The sequence below is a fragment of the Mobula hypostoma genome, chromosome 21 (genome assembly GCF_963921235.1).
Source record: "Mobula hypostoma chromosome 21, sMobHyp1.1, whole genome shotgun sequence".
NCBI lineage: Eukaryota > Metazoa > Chordata > Chondrichthyes > Myliobatiformes > Myliobatidae > Mobula > Mobula hypostoma.
In genome coordinates, this window is record NC_086117.1 from 23,192,791 (window position 1) to 23,217,339 (window position 24,549).

Here is a 24,549-nt window from a genome sequence, read left to right on the forward strand (position 1 = left end):
ACCCTTTCTATGGCTTCCACATCCTTCCTGTAGTGAGGCAACCAGAACTGAGCACAGTACTCCAAGTGGGGTCTGACCAGGGTCCTATTAAAAGAACATACTCAATTTACAAAACACTTCTGGTTATTCTGTGCACGGATGGATACAGAAAGTAGCCATTTGGTCTCTTAAACCTGCTCTGCCATTCAGTCACAACAGGCATGTTTCAAATGCAGTTATGTGCCTTAATGTCAAACAACAATATTGAAAATTTCGATTGACTCAACATCCCTGATTTCATTTAAAGAGATATTTGTGTGAGACTGTTCTACTGTCCAAAAGTGAAATATTGTTACAATAATACAAGTAAGCCATTGTAGTGAACACTGAATTATTGAACCTTAATTGTTACTCACTGTTCGATTTAAGTTCAATGGTGCAACGGAGATTGTATATGCTGTGATCGGTTTCATTAAATGTATTGCTTTTATCCATTGTGATCATTACAGGGAGAAAGAGGTTTGCGGGGTCAGACAGGACCACCCGGGATAAAAGGAACAGAAGGAGGGACAGGTCTGCCCGGGAAGAGAGGCAATCCGGGTGCCAAAGGTCAACCGGTCAGTTCAACTTTTTTCTCGAGTTGTAGTTTACTGAGTTGATATTAACTAAGTTCGACCAAGATTTATAGGAAATAAAGGCTGACTGATCTCAGCATCAGTTGGAGTGATGTGATGTCTAAAATTAATCAAGAACTAATTTTATATTAGGTAGAAGATTAGTGAGGAACTATTTTACTAACTGTCCTGCTAACATTACGTGATGTTTAGCCTTTATACATGACGTATTACTTGATTTGATCAGATAGTTTCATGGTGTCATATTTTGTCATCGTTGACCTATGAGTCTTAGTGCTCTTGAGCAACTATGCAAAGTTTGAGGCACAAGTTTGTTAGCTGAACTCTACCAGCACTTCCTTACTACCCCTTACACTGCTAGCAGTTAGGGCAGCAATGAACGTCCTCCAACACTGTCTGTCCTTGGCCAGGCTTCCTTCATCATGCCAGTAGCTCCCTGTCGGTTTTCATTTCTGTCAGCCATGCAAGTCCCTGGTGGAGACTCAAGAATATCGTTGCACACAGATGTAGAGGATTCTTCATTGCTGTTTCTGTAACAGTTTTGTTTGACCAGTCAGAGTTGTTAGCCCTGAGTTGAACTCCTGAACCTGGAAGATCAGTGGACCATTCTTAGTCTGGTCTCTGTCCTTTGACCTGTTTGGCATGGGTGACCCTACCAAGAGCCAAAGCATAAAGCCTTGACTCCTCTGTGTGTCTGTGTGTGTGTGTGTGTGTGTGTGTGTGTGTGTGGGGTGTGTGTGTGTGTGTGTGTGTGTGTGTGTGTGTGTGGACCTTGGTGATGACAAAACAGGCTCAAATGCAGTGGTTTACATGTAATGCCCTGGTTCACATCTTTACTGTTATGCTGTAGGTATTTCATTTAGCTTCTCTATAAGAGCAGTCTGCTCTGCTGTCAGCCTTTTTAGGGTTATTGTTGAAAATAAGGGATGATGTGGAATGTGTGCCATCCAATTAGTGGGAGGTTTTCTTGGTGAGGGCCAATGAAGTTGGTCTTGGGCTTGTGTTCGGGGGCAGATGAAGAGAGAAGACACTAGGGAGAACCAGTCATAGCATATGATCTTGTGGGATTCCCATTTGTTCAAGATGGATTGCGAGCGATATTCAGAAGGCAGTGTGTGCTTTCACGCTGACCGAGGACCCAGCACATGAGTGACAGGGAAATTCAAGATGAGCTCCAACTTGTGCACATTTGACTGTTTAATTAGAATAGGCCCTTTTCTTTTTGCTATTCTTTACTAACCCTTTAGTTTAAGGTTCATAAATATAATTCCTTTAATTGTATGCAGTGCACTGTCTGTTTGTTATTTCGTGGCACTAATTTGTAACAGGGTAACAAATTACACAGCATCCACACAAATCGGGGTTTGGGGTGGAACGAGTCACCTCAATCTCACGGGTTTGACGGGACTTGAGAGTGTCTACCTTAGGCTTGCACAGCCAAGGAAACAAGGGTGCTTCATCCAGTATGATGAAAAATGGTTGGGAGTTAAGAGGATGATTTAACAGAAACAGATAACTTTCAAATATGCTAAATATAAATTTCAGACTCACTGTCTCTTTCTGGACCTTGACATCGTCCCACGGCATAGATCATCAACTTTCACTAGTAAAACAAAAAAGCATTCAGAGCCCTAGGCTCGTGATTGGGAGGATGTCCAGTTACAATGAAGGTATAGACAGAAAATGGCTGTTTGACCCACCTGAGCTATACTAGTGTTTATGCTCTGGATAAGCCTTGCACAGCCCATTCCATCCCCTCAATTGTTCCTATTGTGTAGCCACTCGCTAGCTCAGCAGTGGCCCCGGTTAACAAGGAAACATAAGATCCAGTTTGTGCCCAGTTCAGATCATAAGCAAGATTTTTTTTTCTCTTGAGTTACTTCAGTTTCCCTTCAGTATTGGGCATTTAATATTTCTGTAGTATTTGTTGTAAATATATTGTTTGAGTAAGCATTCTCTATTTGTTTAAATAATTCATTACAGGTTATATCTAAAAATACATGAATGCCTACATCATGTGACATATGTATGCCTCACTTAAAGTAAAACCACAATGTTGGACTCACGTTTCAGACTCCTGTCTTTTTATTGCAATTAGTTTTTATGTGTTGGAGTTCCAAACCAGAACAGTGGTGACGAGGTATTTTTAAAATGAACCCGAGATGGTTACCGACCTGTTGAAGCTTAGCAAGATGTACGAGTTTTTAAAAAGCGCAGCAAGGAACGGCGAGTTAAAAAAAAACACAGCACGTAGAAACAGTCGGGTTTAAGAAAAAAGGCAGAAAACAGAAGAGTTCACGGGTTCATAAAGAGTGAGTACCGGGTGATAATAATCATTTAAAAAAAGAGCAGAAATGGCTGGCTACATCAGAAAGATAGATGTGCTTGATTGCTCAGCAGGTAACTGGCTCATGTATACTGAGCTGATTGAACAGTATTTTGAAGCAAGTGAGATAGCCAATGGGAAATGAGTACCAATTTTGCTGAGTGCATTGGATTTAAAGGCATACGGGTTGCATCAAAGTTTAACTGCTTCAACCATACTAGCTGGAATGAGCATTGTTGATATTGTGAAAGTAATGCAGGAGCATTTCGAACCGGAACCATTGTTGACTGCAAAACACTTTAAGTTTCATAAACAGAATCAAAAGGAAGGGGAGCTCATTTCAGCATGCATGGCTGAATTGAAGATGTTATCTGAGTATTGTCAGTTCAATAATGGGCTAAATGATGCACTGAGAGATCATCTAGTTTGTGGAATCTGACAAGAGAGCTTTCAAAAATTGCTCCTAACTGAAGCACAGCTTCCATTTAAAAAAAGCAGTTGAAGTTACAATTCCAATAGAAACCACAGACAGAACGGCAATTGAGTTGCAGTCAGAAATGAAAGTGAGCATAAAGAAAATTGCAATGTCTAAACAGCAACTGGTCCGGCAAAGCAAAATATGTTACCAATGTGACAGGGGCTCACATTGACCAGACCAGTGCAGGTTTAAAAGTGAAACATGCAGAAAATGCAACAGAGTAGGACACATACAAAGGGCATGTTGGGCAGACAAAAATAAATGGACTACGAAGATAAAAAGTCAAATTGCAGTTTCAAGAAGTGCACTAATTTGCATGTTGTTGATGAAAAGTGTGATAATGATGAGAGTGATGCAGGATTGTGTGGCCTTGAGATTTACAGTGAAAACTAGCAACAGACAAACTATATGCCTTACTCCAGAGGTGAACGGCAAATTCATTAAAATTGAATTGGACACTGGCTCGGCTGTTTTAGTCATACCACAAAATGAGTTTGAACAGCATTTTAAAGATAATAAACTGAAGCCTGAAGATATCCAACTAAGAACTTATACTGGAGAAAAATAACTCCAGTGGGAACGACATTTGTAACAGTCAAATACAAAAACCAACAAGCCATTTTGGGCTTGTATGTGGTAAAACAGGAGGGCTAGCATTGTGGGGTCATGAGTGGCTGAGACAACTACAACTTCATTAGAGATCTACCCATCATTTGGATTCACATCCCCTATAGTAGAGTCAACTGAAACTAAATTAAGTAAGGTACTGGGTGATGCCACAACAGTCTCCATGCTGTACACCATGAGCAGTTGCCCAACAGAGGGCAAAAAGCTGTTGGTGCCAGCCTCTGTGTCTCTGGTTGGAAAGCATATTGGACCAGGAAGAAACGGGCTGCTCAGAAGTGTGAAAGTGACAAAAGCAGTGGTTCGACTACAACTGTTTTTGTAGGTAATGTACCTGAGAAAGCTTCTGATATGTTAATCAGACAGTTCCTTGTAAAATGCGGCTTGGTTTTAAGCTGGAAGAGAGTTCATGGAGCTTCAGGAAAGTTGAAACATTCAGCTTTTGTGAGTATAAAGAAACAGAATCTATTCTGTGTCCATTAAGATTATTGCATGAACTTCAAATGGGAGACAAAAAGCTGATTGTAAAAGTAGATACAAAGACCAAAGGCCATCTGGATGAATGAAAAGCTGAAAAGAAAGGAGTCAATGGAGATACAAAAACAGAGGATTTGTCAGATGATGTTGTGGATGAGGAAACCAAGAGAAGAGACCAGATCGTGAAGGGAGCAATAGAGGGATTAATAAGAGAATACCCCAGTGAACTAAATGTAACTTCCCAAGATCAAATTGCACATCCTAGAGAGAAGAAAAAGGAAAAGAGAGAGGAGGATGACACAAGTAATGGAGATGGAGGAAGATAAACGAGACCTAATTTCTTGAGAAATTAGCGGTATCAGAGATACTCACAAGAAACTAGAAGCAAAAGGAAAGCAAGGAAGAGAAAGACAAGAAGAAGCAAGGATTGAAGTAGATCCAGGGAGAAAAGCTAGGAGAAGGAGAAGAACAGTGTCCAGAGCTGCCAGAACATCTTCCTGCTGTATCAGAGTCAACCCTACAACCACCACGGAGAAGCCCCAGAACCAAAGAGTGACCCCCTTGTTGGGAAAGGCACAAGGATAAGAAATCCTCCACAGCAATTAAATCTTTCGGCCTGAACGGGACAATTTAAAATTTACTATGCTGTGGACATCTGTACTTAATAGTTGTATTATATAGTATATTGGTGATGCATTCTCTTTTGTGTTGGGGTTTAAGCTAAGCAGGGAGGAGTGTTGCATATATTCCATCAATTGTATTTAAATCTAATACAAAATTGAATCAGTTACTTATGTATGTCACTGTCACCCCAATCCTTAAGGCCATAAAATAAAGGAGCAGAATGAGGCCATTCAGCCCATCAAACCTGCTCTGCCATTCAATTATGGCTCACTTTCTTTCTCAATTCCATTTTCCCAATTTGTCCTCATAACCTTTAAACCCCCCTTTACCAATTAAGAACCTGTCCATCTCTGTGTTAAATACACCCAATGATTTGGTTCCCACAGCCCTCCATGGCAAAAAATTCCACAGATCCACCACCCGCTGGCTGAAGAAACCCCTTCTCATTACCAGTTCAAAAGGGACATCTATTTATTCTGAGGCTGTGCCCTCGGATCCTTCCAATCTACAAATGAAAGCCTTCTCTTCACATGTATTATACCTAGGACTTTCAGTATCTGGTAGATTTCAGTGAGATCCTTGTTCATCTTTCTGAATTCCACGGAGTATAAGCCCAGAGCCATCAAAAGATCCTCATATATTAAAACTTCCATTCCCTGAATTATTCTTGTGAACCTCCTCTAGATCCCCTTCAGGGCCAGCTTGTCATTTCCTAGGTACAAGGTCACAATGCAGTCTGACCAGTACCTCATAAAGCTTCAGCAGTACAAAACTAACTACATTTGATATTTTACATAATTTATATTTCAAATAATTGGTCATTCCAACAAAATGAGAGTGTGATAAAAATGCGTGGGGTAAGTACTATTCATGTTGAAAACTAGCCAGTTTGAAATTCACTATTACATGTTCACCCAGTACTATTCAAGTATCGAGCACAACTAAAGTTGAGAAATAACCACATTTTCACCTGGTACTGATTTGTTTTGCCCTGCTGTAGCCTCCTGTTACATTCAAGAGTAAATAACTGGAACCATTTTTGTGGCATTGGAAATGAAGCAACAGATGTTGCTGAATATTATATAATTTGTACCTTATTACAAGGTACAATGAAGCGGTAGTAGAGAAATGGAATCAATTTTGTGAAGTGATAGAGAACCATGTGGACCATTTATCAAGAGTTCAAATCCCGTCATAGCCGTTAATTAACCAAGCTGAGCACCACGATAGCGTAGAGGTTAGTGTGACGCAGTTACAGCTCCTTCTGGAGTTTGGAGTTCAATTCCAGGTCCATTCTGTAAGGAGTGCTCCCTATGGAATGCGTGGGCTTTCCCAGAGTCCAGAGGTGTGCCAGGTAGGTTAATTGCTCGTTGTGAATTGTCCCTTGATTGGGTTAGGATTAATTGGAGGTTGCTGGGGTGGTGAGTCTCAAAGGGTATCGCTAAATCAAATAAAGTATGATCTTATTGAGTATGTGGGATAGGATCCATTAACTGAACTCTTGTTGCTATTGTAATAGACATACATAGGAAATGGGTGCAGATAGAAAACCATCAAAGTTACTTTGTCACTATTGTAGGATAATGAAATGGGTGGAAACGTATATAACTCACAATCTCCGACAGTGAGTTGGGGTTCACTTTAAGAGGCTGGTCTGACGTGATGACTTAATGGCCTGAAGTTTTTTGCCGCGCTTTGTGTTCTGTGTTTGGTGGACAGTGTTACGTACCCCATAACTGGGTTGCCAAACCAGCAGAAATGGACCACTCATTGGAGTCTGGATTACTAGGAACTAATAAAGTTTCATTAAAGAAATAAGTAACACAGTACTCTAATCGTAAGGATATAAATGCAACAGGTTAGCAATGATAATACACATATGTACACAGAACTAGGGTAATAGGAATCAAACCAAGCTCTATCATAGTCTAGGGGTAAAATGATCAGTCTTAAGTGACGCAGAGTTCAGTTCAGTTTAGTACAGTTCGCAGTAATCGCTGTTGTGCCATTGGAGAGAGAGAGAGGGGGGTGATGCAAATTTGATTCAGGCAGACCTTCGATGTTCTTCGCAGTTGGTTTCGGGCAGACCCTTTTATGTCTTCTATCCCGCTGTGGTCACCGACTGTGACCCCTCCATTCCGGATACGACTGTTCTTCCGCGGTGAACCCGGCACCCAGGCAAGGGCGGACACCACACACACCAGGTTCCCACCAATCGTACCTTTTCACCCTGTGAGTCTATGGTTGGTTCCTGAAAACCAGACCTCCAAACTCCCACCAACTTGTGGGGGCACACTGCTCTTCCAGGGTCTCGTTATCTCGTGATCTCGTGGTGTGTCCCGTGCCTTAGCGAACCTGTTTTTTTATATCCCTCTTCTGGGGTATCGCTTGTCCATCAAACTCCACATAGTTCAGGTTCAAAGCAACCGGTCTGTCAATATTCTGAATTGTGTTTCTTTTCTGTTAATCTCTCCCTCCTATCTCATTAACATTTTGAACGTTTCTCCATTGTCTCCCTTATCTCTCTCATTAGCATCAATCATCTGATAACTTGGTTTGGCGTCACAACAGTCAAGGAGTTGTTACAGTTTCCCTTAAATTTAAAACGCCCTGCCATTTTATTTACAAACACCGACACTATCGTACATGAGCCATATTCAGTTCTTTTAAAACTACTATGATGTTGACTATTTAACGTCTCTATCAGCTAAGCATAACCCTCAGTCTAATGGGACTTTGTATTTATAACTAACCCAAATATATTTGTTGATTTCAGGGAGATCCTGGAGAGTCTGGCTTCCCTGGGCTGATGGGAGTATTTGGACCAAAGGTATTGGATCTGTGACTCATTTCAGAGATTAAGGATCATTTTCACTTTTCCACGATCTTCTCAGAACCTTGTACAATTCAGTAACATTTAGATCAAAAGGAAGTCATTGGATTCTCAACTATCATGTTGATCAGGGTTTTTATTTTAACATTTATTTTGATTAATACGTTTGTAAGTTGCAGAGTAATTCACCATTTCATTACCAACGTAGTTTGTTTATAAAGTGTATATTTCCTCCACATGGTGTTGCTATATCCTGCAAAACACTCATTAACTCCACAGATGTCAGATAAGTTTAAGTACTTGTACATGAACTTCTTTCTTGTGATTCATGTAAGTTAGATTTTAAATAATTCAGAGCACAACCAATATTGGCATCTTTGTGCAAATAGTCTCAAATATATATGGGTGTGTGTGTGTGTGTGTGTGTGTGTGTGTGTGTGTGTGTGTGTGTGTGTGTGTGTGTTGACCATGAGGGAGCTATTGAAATGTTTACTTTTAGCCATTGCAGGCACAGCTTTGGTCCCCTCAATGAAGGAAGGATTGTAGTAGCATTGCAGACAGTCCAACGGAGATTCACCAAACTTATTCTTGGGATGAAAAGTTGTACTCTGTCCAGGAGCACTAAACAGCTTAGGTCTCCATGCTGTAGAATTCTGAAGAACAAGAGAGGATCTCATTGACACACATAAAGTACAAAATTCAATATAGACTTATTATAAAGTACATATATGTCACCATATACAACCCTGAGATTCCTTTACTTGTGGGCAAACACAGTAAATCCAAGAAACACAATACAATGAATGAAAGACCGTACTCAAGAGGATAGACAAACCACCAATGTGCAAAACACAACAATCTGTGCAAATACAAAAGAGAGAAAAATAATAATAATAATAATAAATAAATAAGCAATAAATATTGAGGTCATGAAATGAAGTGTCCTTGAACGTGAGTCCACAGGTTGTGGGAACAGTTCAGTGATGGGTTGAGTGAAGTTATCCCCACTGGTTCAGGAGCCTGATGGTTGAGGGGCAGTAACTGTTCCTGAACCTGGTGGTGGGGGTCCTGAGACCCCTGTACCTTCTACCTGATGGCAGCAGCGAGAAGAGAGCATGGTCTTGGTGGTGGTGGGTTGTCGATGATGGATGCTGCTTTCCTGCGACATCACTAAGCCCTAACGATGCAAGATGGATGATGTTTTGATGTCTGCGCTAGTGGGAGTATCTCATACAATGAAACACAGTTGCATAGTAAAGGGTTGGTTGATCAGTTAAAGCTGTGGTGTAAAAATGTTCTCCTCAATAATGGTAGTGAATCTCTGGAATTCTTTGCCCCAGAGAGTTATTGGAGCTGGATCAATAGAAGGATTTGACATGGAGACAGATAAAATTCTGAAAGGTTCTGGAATGCCTATGGAGAAAGCATGCTAGAAATTGAGGCCAGCACACAGTGTGTCAGCCATCATCATGTTGAATGGTGGAGGCAGAGATGGGCCAAATGGCCAACCTCTGCTTCTATTTCCTCTGTTCTTGTTTATTTATTCCTCTTAAAGCCCATATTCTTCATATATTTCATGTATCACCATGGGCATTTTTCAGTTTTTTTGAAGTTAATGCAGCAATGATACACAGTTGCACGTGATTTTAACATTAATTTCCCAAACATTTTCTGATTTCCTTTTCTTTGTGGTAATAGCTGAATCAGACTTGACCCAGCCCACTGTTCCCATTCACCTCCATAACCACACAAACCATATATGACCACTCACTCACAAAGTCCTGGAGGTGTTGCTGCTACACTTTAAAAATAAGTTTAAAAACACTTAAAAATTATAAATGAACTTAAAACACTTTTTCCCCGTGCAAATTAATTAAAAATACTAATTGGTTATAAAAGATAAAAACAAATAACTTAGCTTCGCTTACTTTTTCAGTAAAGGTCAGCAAACCTTTTCTACTGAACAGAATCCTGCTACATTGTCAGTTTGGAATGGTTAGAACAGAGAGGCCCGATGAATAATCAGGTGGAAGAGAGGGTGGGAAGTTGATGGAGGTACAGTCATTGAGCTAAAAAGTAATGGAATAATTGAACCATGTTGGGAGTAATTTGGGATTGATGCATTAGATTAAAGAGGTAATTAATGTGAACTGTTAGAATATAAAACAGCACAGGCCCTTCAGACCACAATATTATGCCGACTTTTTAACCTACACTAAAATCCTTCCCTCCCACATAGCTCTCCATTTTTCTTTCAGCTATGTGCTCTCTAAGAATCTCTGAAATGTCCTTAAAGTACCTGCCTCTATCACCACCATCCTGGATTGCATTCTTTGCTCTTATCACTCTCTGTGTGGGAAAAAAAACTTACCTCTGACATCGCCCTATACTGTCCTCCAGATACCTTAAAGCTATGGCCCTCATATTAGCCATTTCCACCATTGGGGGAAAAAATCTCTGGCTGTCCACTGTTCTCCTGGCATCCATGTGACAAAACATCTAAAATCTTTGGAATCCGTACTTTAGAGAAGCTTCTAACTGCTCATCCCGATGAGTATCAATTAATAGGGACCTTTGCAGTACCAAGGTTAAGTTCCCATTCTAAATTGATATGAAAACGATGCAGAGCTGAAGGAAGTGAAATGGATGAAGGTTCGCTGCAGAGCTATCAACATCTGGATAGCAGTAGCAACAACAGCTTGCATTTATATAAACTCAGATACCAAACAAGATTTTCTTGGGAAACACTCTCTGTAGATTGAAATTTTCCCCTTGCTTCTCCAATATTTTGATGAGAGAGGAAAACCAAGGAATAATGTTCTAATTAGCCTAACATTTGTGGTTGGGAAATTACTGGAGTCTGTAATTAAGCATAAAGTGATTGTATTCCTGGAACTGTCCGGTCAGTCAGGGTGAGCCAGGATCGATTGTAAAGGCAAAAAAACTGCAGATGCTGGAAATCTGAACCAGAAAATCCTGGAAGTACTCCGCAGGTCAAACAGAAAGGTCATTGACCTGAAACGTTAATTCTGTTTCTCTCTCCACAGGTGCGGCCTGACCTGCAGAGTATTTCCACATTTTCTGTTTTGTTGTGGATTTGTAAAGGGTAGGTCACGACTTTTTCGAAGAGGTGACTGAAGTGGAATACAGAAATAATTTTCTAGTGGTGTTATTTACGTGCACCTCAAGAAGGCATTTGAAAAGTCCCTCGTTACCGAGCGCAGCGAAAGCAGAAGCTCGTACAGTTAGTGACCTGCCTAGGGAGTTAGTTATGTGGCTCAGTGGTGTTCTATTAGGATTTGTTTCAGAGCAATGACTTTCTCCCACAACTAACCTATAACATGACATTTAGACCGCCAAGCCATTTAGAATGGGCATTTTAAGGCTGTGTGGCTACTTGATCGTCCCGAGCAAGGTGTCCTGACTTGCTGAAGTTCTGTGCTCATATTTCACACTAACCACATGACGTGGCACGAAATCCATGCCCCCCTCACCACATCTGTACCTTTAACTCTTGCCGGTCACCTGTCTCTACTTCTCGCTGTCTCAATAAAGCAGCCGGCATAATCAAAGACCTCATCCACCCCAGACATTCCCCCTTCTCCCCTCTCCCAACAGGCAGAAGATACAAAAGCCTGAAAGCACGTCCCACCAGGCTCAAGGAGAGCTTCTACCTCACTTTTGTCAGATGCTGGAACAGACAACTTGTATGATAAGATGGACTCTTGGCCTCACAATCTACTTCATTATAATCCTGCATTTTATCATTCACCTGCACTGCACTCTTTCAGTAGCCTTTACACTCTATCCTGCATTGTTACTGTTCTACCTATTCTAGCTCAATGCTCTGTATAATGATTTGATCTGTGTAAACAGTATGCAAGACAAGCTTTTCATTGTATGTTGGTACATATGACAGTAATAAACCAATACCAATATCCGATCTAAAGTTATAAACACAAGAAATTCTACAGATGCTGGAAATCCAGGGTAACACGCACAAAATGCTGGAGGAACTCAGCAGGTCAGGCAGCATCTATGGAAAGTCAACGTTTTGGACCGAGGCACTTCATCGGGACCGGAAAGGAAGGCGGAAGAAGGTGGGGGAGGGGAAGGATAACAAGCAGGAAGGTAATAGGTGAAGCCAGGGGGAGTGGGGATGAAGTAAGAAGCTGGGAGGTGATAGGTGGAAAAGGTAAAGGGCTTGAAAAGAAGTAGAGGAGAGTGGAGCATGGGAGAAAGGGAAGGAGGAGGTGAAGGTTAGAGGCAAGTGAGGAGAAAGATAAGAGGGGTGCCACAGAGGGAAGGGAGAGGGGGAAAATTACCAGAAGCTAGAGAAATAGGTGTTCATGCCATCAGGTTGGAGGCTACCCAGGTGGAATATGAGGTGTTGCACCTCCAACTTGAGGGTGGGCTCATCATGGCAGTGGAAGAGGACATGAACCGATGTGTCAGACCGGGACTGGGGGTTGGAAATTTCCACCAGGAAATCCTGCTTGTGCTCAATAAAGCACTCCCCCAAACTATGTCGGGTCTCACCAATGTAGAGGAGGCCACGTTGGGAGTACACCAACAGATGGAGTGTTGCCTGACCTGGAAGAGCTGTCGTTCCAGTCTTTCCAGGTGAGTCCTTGCAGGTGAGGCAACATTTCACCTGCGAATCTGTTGGGGTCGTCTACTGTAACTGGTGCTCCTGATGCAGCCTCCTCTATGTTGGTGAGACCCGACTTATCTATGTTTAAATAGATACAGATTTGTAACTGTCTTCTAGTTAGCAATGCCACAGTCCTATTGAAGGCTCCACCAGTGTTTGGCAAGCTTAACACAACAGTGGAAGCTTCTGACTTTGTCCTTGGAAAATAAGCAAGACTTCGGAACTTTCCCTCTTCTGCACTTAGCAGCCCGAAATTTCCCATCCACCAAAAGTCAATGACAGGAAAGTTATATCATGGGAGTGGTCAGACCAATTACTTAATAACTGGCAATTATATTCTTCATTGCATTTAAGTGTATCTTGATATTTTCAGTCAGATGATCTTACTTATGAATGTGGAAGTAAATTAGAATTATGGCAACAATTCATCACCTGTTATTTGCTTTCCATTTAGGGCCATCCTGGAGACATGGGTTTTACTGGGATCCAAGGTCCAAAAGGGCCTCCAGGATTAATGGTAAGTAGTTACATTTTGCAGAAAATTCAATTTCACATTGTAAATAATTGTGCATAGAAGTATCCTTACCTTCATAAGTTATCGTGTGTTATGTGTACTACTGTGCTTCACACCCTGGTTTGAAGAAACGTTGTCTTGTTTCTATATACATTATGTATGTTATATACTTGCATGTAGTTAGATGACAATAAGCTTCAATTGACTGAATATGCTACTTGAACCAAACCTGACTCTCAAAAGCACAAGTATGTTGCACCATTTGTCAATGCATTCAACCCCTCAATCTGCTCGGTCAGCCAAGGATAAACACTGTGGTCTTGAAATGGACAATGTGAGCTCCATCTAGAGGGCAGTGGATAGCACATATCCGTGAGCATTACAGGGTGATTCAATTACACATTTTACTAGTTACTGAATTAATAAGGAATTTACAATTCTGCAAGCATACATAATTATGGGAAACATCAAAATGAGTAGATGTAAAGATGTGGATTACAGGAAGAGGGAACTATGTGTTATCAGTCACTGTCATCTATTATAAGATCATAAGATATAGGAGCAGAAGTAGGCCATTCAGCCCATCGAGTCTGCTCTGCCATTCAATCATGGGCTGATCCAGTTCTTCCAGTCATCCCCACTCCCCTGCCTTCACCCGCTACCCTTTGATGCCCTGGCTAATCAAGAACCTGTCTATCTCTGTCTTAAATGCACCCAATGACTTGGCCTCCAAGCCACTCATAGCAACAAATTCCACAGATTTACCACCCTCTGACTAAAGTAATTTCTCCACATCTCAGTTCTAAGTGGATGTCCTTCAATCCTGAAGTCGTGCCCTCTTGTCCTAGAATCCCCTACCATGGGAAATAACTTTGCCATATCTAATCTCTTCAGGCCTTTTAACATTCGGAATGTTTCTATGAGAACCCCCCCCCCCCATTCTCCTGAACTCCAGGGAATACAGCCCCAGAGCTGCCAGACGTTCCTCATACAGTAACCCTTTCATTCCTGGAATCATTCTTGTGAATCTTCTCTGAACCCTTTCCAATGTCAGTATATACTTTCTAAAATAAGGAGCCCAAAACTGCACACAATACTCCAAGTGTGGTCTCATGAGTGCCTTATAGAGCCTCAGCATCATATCCCTGCTCTTATATTCTATACCTCTAGAAATGAATGCCAACATTGTATTCGCCTTCTTCACAACCGACTCAACCTTTAGGTTATCTTGCACAAGGACTCCCAAGTCCCTTTTCATCTTTGCATTTTGAATTCTCTCCCCATCTAAATAATAGTTTCCCATTTATTTCTTCCACCAAAGTGCATGACCATACACTTTACTATCTTCAGATCGGAATTGTTAAAATATAAAGGATTTTATAAAATATGATATTATAATCATACTTTACATAAACACAAAGTTTTATAGTAAAACCATAGGGCAAAACTGTGCAGAATTCTTTGAGTCTTTGGCTACGTCCACACTACGCTGGATAATTTTGAAAACGCGGTTTTTTCTCTTTGCTTTGATCCTCTGTCCACATTGAAATGGCGTTTTCATCCCCCGAAAACGGAGCTTTTCTAAAACACTCTTCAGAGTGTGTAAATTTGAAAACGATTGTTGCGCGTTGTAGTGTGGACGGGGTCAATGGAGATATTTAAAAATGCTGTCAAGACAACACCACAACAACAAAGTTTTTTCTGCTTCTGCTTGGTACTGCGCAAGCACTGCTGGATGGCTGTTATAAAGCGCAGTCGGTGTGAACAGCGTGAGAGTTAAATTGTAAAGTGAGCTTTTTTGACTACTTAAAAACGCTGTCACGACGTGCCGGAACAGATGGCAGCAACGTGGTATTTCATTGTTTTCTTGAACGCAACCCCCCACATAACCTAACAATTTCAGAACAGACAGCAACGAGACTGAAGCCAGAAGAGTTAGAAATGTACTCGCCAAATACTTTGATCCATAGCTTACTGACTCACTTTGTTTACTCACTTTGCCCTATTTTCTGTCCTTGCTTGTATGAAGGTAGTTTCCTATTTATGCAAGTACCTCTCTGACCATGGATGTGTAACAGCCTAATGTAACGTTGTATGGCAATACAAGATAACACTGATGCAGACATGTTTTATACATTTAACAAGGTGCTTTATTAATGCAACAGAGTTAGTCAGTTTTTCAATGTTCATCGTCAGCCAGGTCATGCTGTCCATGAACTCCCTGTCGGTTGCCTCCATACGCTCCAGTATTTTTTTAGTTTTAAGTCCTCCTGCGCGAGAGCCAACAGCAATTCCTTTAAAGTTTTTCTAGTCTGTAACTGGACAAACGCGCACCAAGTATACTGTTTCCTCTTCGCTTGTTTTCTGTGTGTCCTGCACATGCCCAGTAGGAGGAGATTCGCTTAAATATCCATTCTAATGTAGATGGAGTTATTTTGAAAAACGCTTGGTGTGGACGCCTGTCGTTTTTACTCGAAACCAGCGTTTTCAAAATTATCCGGTCTAGTGTGGACGTAGCCTTAATTATAGTCAGTAGCCACTTTATTAGGTACACCTGTACACCAGCTTGTTAATGCAAATACCTAATCAGCCAATGATCTGGCAGCAACTCAATACATTAAAGTATGCAGATGTGGCCAAGGGGTTCAGTTGTTGTTCAGACCAAACATCAGAATATCCTAATCTGTGCCTTGTATTTTGTGGTTGTTGATACTTACATTTTTCTAACTTCTAAACTTGGAGAATCGAGAAAACTTACTGTTCACACCCTGCTAAAATCAATATTAAAAAATAAGCTTTGAAATCAGTTATCTCAATCAAACACATGCAATAAATAAAATTGTGTTTGTAAACTGCTGGTATCAGAGGATAAATTCTCTTTCCTGCCCAGGGTAAAGAAGGCATCATGGGTCCATTCGGTTTGACTGGTCCTAGGGGACATCCTGTAAGTACTCTTTCCTTTGCCTTTATAGTTGAATAAAATAATTATTTGAATAATTGTTGGCATTTGCATTCTCTTCTAATGCTAATCTAGAAATAAGAAATGCTTTTGCTTATTGATTTGTAGGGTCCAAAAGGTTACAAAGGAAGTCAAGGTAACACGGTAAGATCAACATTGGAAAAGCTTAAAAGCCAGTCTCTCTACTTGATAAGTAATTCTAACTCTTCAATTTGAGATTAGTCTCAATTCAGGATGTGATTTAGTATTAATTTTATGTAGTGTTGATCATGATCATAATTATCAATATTGTTCAATAGAACATAAGAAATAGAAGGGAGGTTGGGCCATTGGCCCTAGTCGAGGGGTATTCATAAAGTTAAAGAGAAAAGATGGCAAGATGTTTCTGAACAGCAAATTGGGTAACAGTAACCAGATTTGAACAAACGGAAGAGCATGTAAACAATAAAGTGCATCTCCAATCAGAGAAAAGCTGGGAAAAAAGTATAAAGTCAAATGAAGTCTCTTTCTTTGAATGCATGCAGCATCTGCAAGAATTATTATTTTTTTACTTATTGAGATACAGCATAGTATAGGGTCTTCCGGCCCTTCGACCCATTCCATCCAGTAACCTCTGATTTAACCCCAGCCTAATCACGGGACAATTTACAATGACCAATCAACCTACTGACCGGTATGTCTTTGGATTGTGGGAGGAAACCAGAGCACCCAGAGGAAACCCACTCGGTCACGGGGAGAACGTGCAAACTCCTCGCAGACGGCGGCGAGCATTGAACCCGGGCCGCTGGTACTGTGAAGCGTTGTGTTAACTGCTGCACTACCATGCCATCCCAGACACTAACACAAATGAATGACTGTGATCTATTTGTGCAGATGTGGATCCAAAGTGATCGAAATTAGGAATACTTCACTCTTAGAAGAGATAGAAATGTAAAAGGAGGATAATAAGGAAAAGGATAAAAAGAAAGGATCGGAGCTAGGAAAATCAAAAAATAGAATCAGTTTGGGGGAAGCAGAGAAATAGCAAGAAGTAATAAACAGAAATTGTGATTTTGCCAATAGTAATGGCAATGTATAAAGAGTAAAAATCCAGTCCTCTGCTAAACAACTGTTCAGTACAGTGCTGTACTGTTCTATGTTCTATTCAGAAATGCTGATGGTTCAGCATAAGCTTCAGCTAATGATGTTCACTCCATTCCTTTCAACTTACCAGGGACCTGATTCCTGAGCTTCCTTTCTAGAAAGTCCAAGAAAGGGATAGGTTACTTTCAATTTTGAAACCAGCAGCTTTGTAGAACGTGGATGCAGTGATAATTCCAAAATTTGGTTCTATGTAAAATTGTTTTCTAGATGGAAAGGTAACGAATGCAGTCCTATTATTTTAAAAAAAAGGAGGGAGTGAGAAAAAAAGAGAACTGTGGATCTCTTAGCCTGAAAAGTGGTGAGGTTTGTTATTAAGAAAATATTTACTGGGCACTTGGGAAATGATAGTAGCACTGGACAGATTCCAATAGATCTATTAAGAGTTATTGAGGTTCCAATAAGCATAATTTAAAGTCTGTCACAAGCCTTGTGGCCCATCAGGCCGGTGCTTATGTCAGTTTCAATAAGCAGAATAGCTACGTGCAAACCAGCAGATCTGTACATTTGGAATTTCAGGAGGTCTTCAGTAAGGCGTCACACAATATTGGGGGGGACTCTGGATTGTAGGCTGGTTAATGGACAGAAAACAGGATTAGGAATAAATGAATCTTTTTCAGGCAGGAAGGCTGAGTTTAGTGGGGTGCTGCAGGGAATGGTGCTCAGATCCTGGCATCAGCTCAGTGATAAGATCAGTAGAGAAGACCACAGGCAGCGAGGTGGATACTTCTTAAGCTGTGTGCTTGTACTCAATGTTGTTGCAAAGTGAAAGGGGATTCATTCTTGCGCTGACATTGAAATGGCAGCAGCCGATGCTGGTAACACTGAAGAACAGCAGTTTCAGGCTCCTTCACCTTGCAACTATGCAAAACAACTTTAACGGAAGGGAGGGACATTGAACCCTTGGACACTACCTCACTATTTTTAATATATAGTATTTCTGTTTTTTGCATGATTTTAATCTATTTAATATATGTATACTGAATAAGATTTACTTATTATTATTATTTTATTTTTTTCTTCTATATTATGTATTGCATTGAACTGCTGCTACTAATTTAACAAATTTCATGTCACATGCTAGTGATAATAAACCTGATTCTGATTCTGAGAAGTACACTTCTAGGTCCAAGTAGCTCTGTAATTATTTTCAGGTCTCTTCTTTAATTTTCTTTCTACTGCTTGGGTACCTGTGAATCATTGTGGCCCTTGTTTATATATAAAAAAAATAACGCTTTCAGCCTCCAGCCAGAACCCCAGTCCTCCTTGTGCTCAGGAGTGCCTGGATATATTGGAGTGAACCACAAGTGTTCTGTGCCTCTCTATCAGAGATCTCACATACAGGCCTGCTAGAACTAGTTATTACACCTCACTTGAGTTCATAATTAGTCCACATGTTGATTTTAACTAGGTTCCAGATAGGTTGTGGACAGCAGTTCAGAAGATAGAGATCTGTGCTTTGTAATTAACCATGATGGTGGATGACTGTTGGTTACCTATAAAATATTTCTGAGACTTTCTTACTCATCAATATCTATATTTTTTTCCTTGTTCCTCGTCTGCATGACAGGGGCCACAAGGGCCAACGGTAAGATGTTCCTCTTAATTTTTCAGATTATAACGTTCTTTATCTAACCTGTGTTTTGCTGATCAGCCCCAATGTAATTTTTGTTTAATATTTTAATGCAAGTTACGAGCAGTTCCACAAAGAGGAGAAAGTAGCCCAGAAATCTTCCCATGACCAGCTGCAGTTTAGCCCTGCTGAGTAAACGTTCATAATATATTGGCAAAATGTACATGTTTAGCATCATATCCCATTTGTTTGCCATAGAAAACAGTCCATTCTGCTCAGTTATTGTCTATGTGAATATTCTATATTGTCAATCAGAAAAATAGTTTTATCTAATCATGTTCATTAGAATCAGGTGGTATAAAACCACTGCAGACTTAACACCTATTACAAAATATCATCGCCACACTTACAATATTAATTTTTTTTAACTTAATACTGGAAACTGATGGAGTACTTTTATACCTTCTAACATTTTAGGGTCCCATGGGACCTCGAGGACTCCCTGGACCACCAGTAAGTTCTTGAGGGTTTTTTTTCCCAGCTCTTAAAATTATAACAATAGAATTGCATGTTTTGAACTTTGTATGTTCTGTTGGAAACATTCTTTGCTGATGTCATAATAGGTATTTTTTGGTGGTTAACTAAGTTTTGTTCTTTTGAACAGGGCCCTCCTGGAATTCCAGGCGCACTTGTAAGTTGTCTTCTCACTCCTTCATGTATTTCAAAGCCACACATTATGAAACTGCCTTGTTCTCACTGAGAGATGATCTCAGATTGATTATTTCATAATAAAAAGCCTGTATTATAGCAAGTTAACTGGGTGAATTAAATATTTACTGTAATCTACAATTCATCACATAATATTACAAAATAACATCCTTTATTCTCCAGATGCAATAACAGATTCTAGTGGGTAGTCTATAAATACATTATTTGTTGTACAGTGACCAAAAAGCATTAAATATATCCAAAATACTTTTGAAGTAGTTTCAACTACTCTGCCCATTACTAACTCTGCAGGAATTTCTCACTTTGGTCCCAATTCTGTGATTGAGTTTCAAATGTATTATGTTCTTATGTTGTACCACTTACCTCTTCAGAAAACTGAAGATCTAGGCGCTGCTTTACAAGCGTATATCGAATCCAAAACTGTACTCAGGACAGAGGTAACTTAATGCATATTGAAATCTTTGATCAGTTGAAACTAATTTTTCATATCTTCTGTAATAAAGTTATTACAAAATTAATTGTGAAGAATTTAACCAGGTATTAAAGCCAACATTTGTTTCCCTTCCACAGAACTATCAGAATTCAGACCTACCTTTGATTGACCAGGGAGCAGAGATCTTTAAGACCCTACACTACCTCAGTAATCTTATCCACAGCATAAAGAACCCTCTGGGCACTAGGGACAATCCAGCCCGGGTCTGCCGTGACCTTATGAACTGTGAGCAGCGAATGAACGATGGTAAGTCCAGCCCTAGCACTGACTCTGATTCCCATTACTAATACAGTCGTCGCGTCATAGAAAAGCACAGCACAGAAACAGGCCCTTTGGCCCATCTAGTCCATGCCAAACCATTTAGACTGCCTAGGCCCCATCGAGCTGCACCAGGACCATAGGCCTCCATACCCCGCTCACCATGTGCCTGTCCAAATTTTTCTTAAACGTTGGAATCGAGCTCACATGTACCATTTGTACTGGCAGCTCATTCCACACTTTGCATATCTTCACAGCACCTCCCCACTCCATCGCAATGTTACTGGGCAAGGTCAATCCTAGTAGTAATGACTGAAACAGTACCAATTGCAGACATTCAATCTATTTGACTGTGCCAGCTTTTTGATAGCTATCCAGTTGATTTCACTTCTTTATTCTTTGCTGGTGTCCCACTGATTTTTTTTCCCCTTCACATGTTCATCCAATTCTCTTTTCAGTTTTTCTGTTAGATCTTTCACCACTGTTTCAAACAATGCACTCAGCATTAAAAAGCAGAACACATATAAAAATGATCTGTTTGTGTCACCTCGGGTACTTTGGCTATCTACTTTAAATTCCTATGCTCTGCTGTTGATCCTTACAAAATCTGCTCCTGGCCTCATTCTCCAATAACTTCCCACTCCCCCACCCGTCCCATACTGATGGACATGAATTTCCCCATATTGAAATCAGCATTTTGGAGATTACTGGTTTTGGCGGAGACAGGAACTATCTAAAGATGCGTGTTATTTACACTAAAGCCCTAGTTGTACACAAACCTGGGCAGCCCTCAGACTGCTGGTAGAGCCAAGCCCAACTGGAACCAAAGTTGCACATGCTGCAAAGTACGATCATCAGTGACGCGATTGCTGTCAGCCAATGCCACTCGTATCGGGGTGTTATTCAACGCTGTCACCATTTTCAGACAGTTTGAGAATACATTCTGAGTAGTAATTGCAATAATTCCTATCCTTACCTTGCTGGGCAGATACATTGTATTTGCACCACAGACCATTTTGTAAAGATGATCTGCTTGGTGCATTTCCTCTTCTTTCCCAGCTTCCTATCATTGCTTGTGTACAATAATGGAACTCTTTCCTTTCACACAATGTTTAGGCACTTACTGGATCGATCCTAACCTTGGCTGTACCTCTGACACGATTGAAGTAGCGTGCAACTTCACGAATGGCGGGCAAACCTGTCTCAAACCCATCACAGTGTCAAAGGTAAAGCTCTACTTTTATTTATCTATTTTATCACATACTCTGATATAACTCTTTATATATCAACTGTAGCCCAAAGATCCTTCCCCAGTTCGGTCTTCCTCATCAGGGTGACCTATGACCCCTTGCCCTGCCCCCGAAATATTCACGGCAAAGAGGATAGCTGCCCCCTGTGATATCCCACCACTGCCAAACTCCAACACACCCTGGCAGGATGCCAGACTGCCTTGTCCCGAGGGCACTACAGATGGTGGCACGATCAGGTCCTAAAGAAGCTGGCGGAGATCCTAGAGACTGCACCGGGATGCGAGAAGCAGCTTCTCCCCAGAGGGACAGCAACTCTTCCCATTTGTTAAGGCTGGTATGAGCGCTGAAATCACTCGCCCAAGAGCTCCATCAAGACTCCTGTCCATGGGCAAGGAGTGGAACATGAGGGCAGATCTTGGCAGAGCTCCCCACGGATCACCAGCACATCTCTCTGCCCAGACATCGTAGTATGGTCCACGGCCGCCAAGACAGCCCTCTTCATGTTAACCATCCCGTGGGAGGATGGAGTGGGGGCTGTCTATGAGCAGACGAGGCTGAAGTACTCAGGCCTGGCAGCTGAGTGTAAGGATGCTGGATGGAGGACCATCACCTACTCTGTGGGGGTAGGGTGCCAGGGCGTCGTCGGCACTCTGTGACACAGCAGTGACTGGAACGAGGCTCAAGTGGGCCACCAGAGAGCTGCCTGAAGCAGCAGAAAAGGGCAGCTTGTGGCTGTGGCCGAGGAGGAAGGACAGAAATTGGGGGACCGACTAACGCCATTGAAAGCTGCAGGGGGTGATGGAGATGTCCCGCCCACTGCTCCACCGCCAGGAGATGCACCAGGGTTATGGGAGAGAAACATCAATGAGTGGTGCTCCCCGGCTGATGACCCGGCAGTTGACCTAAGGGCGCTGTTGGAGGTGTGGCAGGCAGCAACGCCAAGCAGGAAACAACATCTTCCTGTACATCTCATTGATACCTGAATGAAATCGATGCAGAATTTCTTCACAGACAAACTTGGACATAGGTAACCTTGAGGTATGAGTAACTTAGTTATTTTCAGCTCTTTATAGGGACAGAAACTGGCTGGTGGCGTAGTGGCATCAGCGCCGGACTTCAGAGCGAAGGCTCCCGAGTTCGAATCCAGCCAGCTCCCTTGCATGTTTTCCATCCATGCTGGGTTGAGCATCAAGCTAGCAACCCAGCCTCATAAAAATAAGAAAGCCTGCTAAAAAAACAAAATGCCATCATGACGGCATCCTGATGACTCACTCGGAGTCGTCGTCGTCGTCGTCGTCGTCGTCGTCGTCGTCTCCTCCGTCGTCGTCGTCTCCTCCTCCTCCTCCTCCCCCTCCTCCTCCCCCTCCTCCCAACACAAAATATCTGCACCTTTCTGATCATAATCTTGGCTTGGGTGCGTGGCTCCTTAGAGTCCAAAAATCTGTTGATCTTATGTATGCCCCATGACTGAGCATACTGTGCAGAAGATTCATAGGTCAGTGGGCTCCCAACCCTACCTTGCCATTCAATACAATCGTGGCTAATCCATGTTGGCCTCAACTCCTCCATCTTTAAAATATTAATTTTCATCATAAATATTTTTAATGAATTTCAGACAGTCACTGCCCTCTCAGAGAAGAAATTTCTCTGCAATAGTGTGAATCTTTGCAGTGACAAAAATTCTCCAGCCAAGGGAAATGGCCTCTCACCTTCTACCCTCAATCCCTTTGAAAACACCATACCACCTTTCGTTCTTCTACACCCCAGGGTCAGTATAGGCTTAATCTCCTCATCTATGGTTAAGTGGCTGAGCAGACTCGATGGATCAAACAGCCTAATTCTACTCCTGTGTATTATGGTAACCTGTAATCTCTCATCTCAAAATATGCCCAGTGAATCCATTAAAAAGTGTGGAGACAAAGACTGCACACGGTATTTCAAGTCTAGCTTCGTCAAAACTGCATATTTTTCTCTTGCGTTTCCATTTCAGGCCAACAAATCATTGTCTTCCTAACTGCTTTTGCTGTTTCTGCGAGTTAACCCTTTGTGTTTCTCATACTGGTGCTCTCAGATCAGGCTCTATGCCAGTGACCGAAGAATTCTTTTTGATTTCTTGTTCATCCGATTATAGTGACTGCGTTCATCCTTAAAATCATTAGAGTTTTTATGCCATCATCTCGCTCCCTTGGCATATCGAGATCCCCGTGCAGTAACCTTGCTTGTCTTCACAACTTACTGCCCGACATATCTTTGCATCTTCTGTAAAACTGCCTGCATTATATGGTCCTTTAAAAAATTACTGATGCAGAGAGGGCCATAACAATCCTTTTGCCGCACTCTGGACTACCTTACATTTTCCCACTTTGTTTTTATCTCCACCATTTTTGCCTGCTCACAACCCCCTTTGATCCTCTTCACAACATACCTTATTGCCTACTTTCATGATATCAGCAATTTAGCAATCATACCTTCACTCCACGCATCCATCTTTATATAAATTGTAAAAGGTTGAGGCCCCAGCATCAATCTTTATACCACACTACTTGTTACTTCTTACCAACCAGAAACAATCACACACTCTCCACTTCTTGTTTGTCAGCCAATATGTTACCATGAGCTTTTTGTATGCACAATAACCTCTGAAGCATTATGGAAATCTAAGTACAGTACATCCACATAAATACAATAATTAATGGCTGGGTGTCCCGCAGTAAGATCCTGTAGCTAGGTCAAAATCCTCGAACACCCTCACCTGCAGTATTATTGAAGTACCTTCACCAGATGCACCACAACAGTTCAAGGCCATCGCTAGATGCACCAGAACAGTTCAAGGCCATTAGCCAGATGGACTACAACAGTTCAAGGTAATTAGCAGATGGTCTACAACAGTTCAAAGCTATTAACCAGATGGTACAACAGTTCAAAGCCATTAACCGGATGGACTACAACAGTTCAAAGCCATCAGCAGATGGACTACAACAGTTCAAAGCTATTAACCAGATG

At 41.4% G+C, this 24,549-nt stretch overlaps 1 protein-coding gene across 2 annotated transcripts in view; it reads left to right on the forward strand.

The window, feature by feature from the left end:
- col27a1b (collagen, type XXVII, alpha 1b) overlaps positions 1-24,549 on the forward strand; it is a 483,649-nt gene that overhangs the window by 443,780 nt on the left and 15,320 nt on the right. The window contains exons 49-59 of one of the 2 annotated variants that reach the window (XM_063073617.1): positions 489-596; positions 7,920-7,973; positions 13,085-13,147; positions 16,035-16,088; positions 16,212-16,247; positions 18,814-18,831; positions 19,294-19,329; positions 19,481-19,507; positions 19,917-19,982; positions 20,116-20,284; positions 21,413-21,522. In XM_063073617.1, coding sequence (XP_062929687.1) covers positions 489-596; positions 7,920-7,973; positions 13,085-13,147; positions 16,035-16,088; positions 16,212-16,247; positions 18,814-18,831; positions 19,294-19,329; positions 19,481-19,507; positions 19,917-19,982; positions 20,116-20,284; positions 21,413-21,522 — 741 coding nt within the window. Of the gene's footprint in view, positions 1-488; positions 597-7,919; positions 7,974-11,023; positions 11,083-13,084; positions 13,148-16,034; positions 16,089-16,211; positions 16,248-18,813; positions 18,832-19,293; positions 19,330-19,480; positions 19,508-19,916; positions 19,983-20,115; positions 20,285-21,412; positions 21,523-24,549 lie in introns of those variants that run through there. The other variant, XR_010021219.1, reaches the window with a different exon arrangement.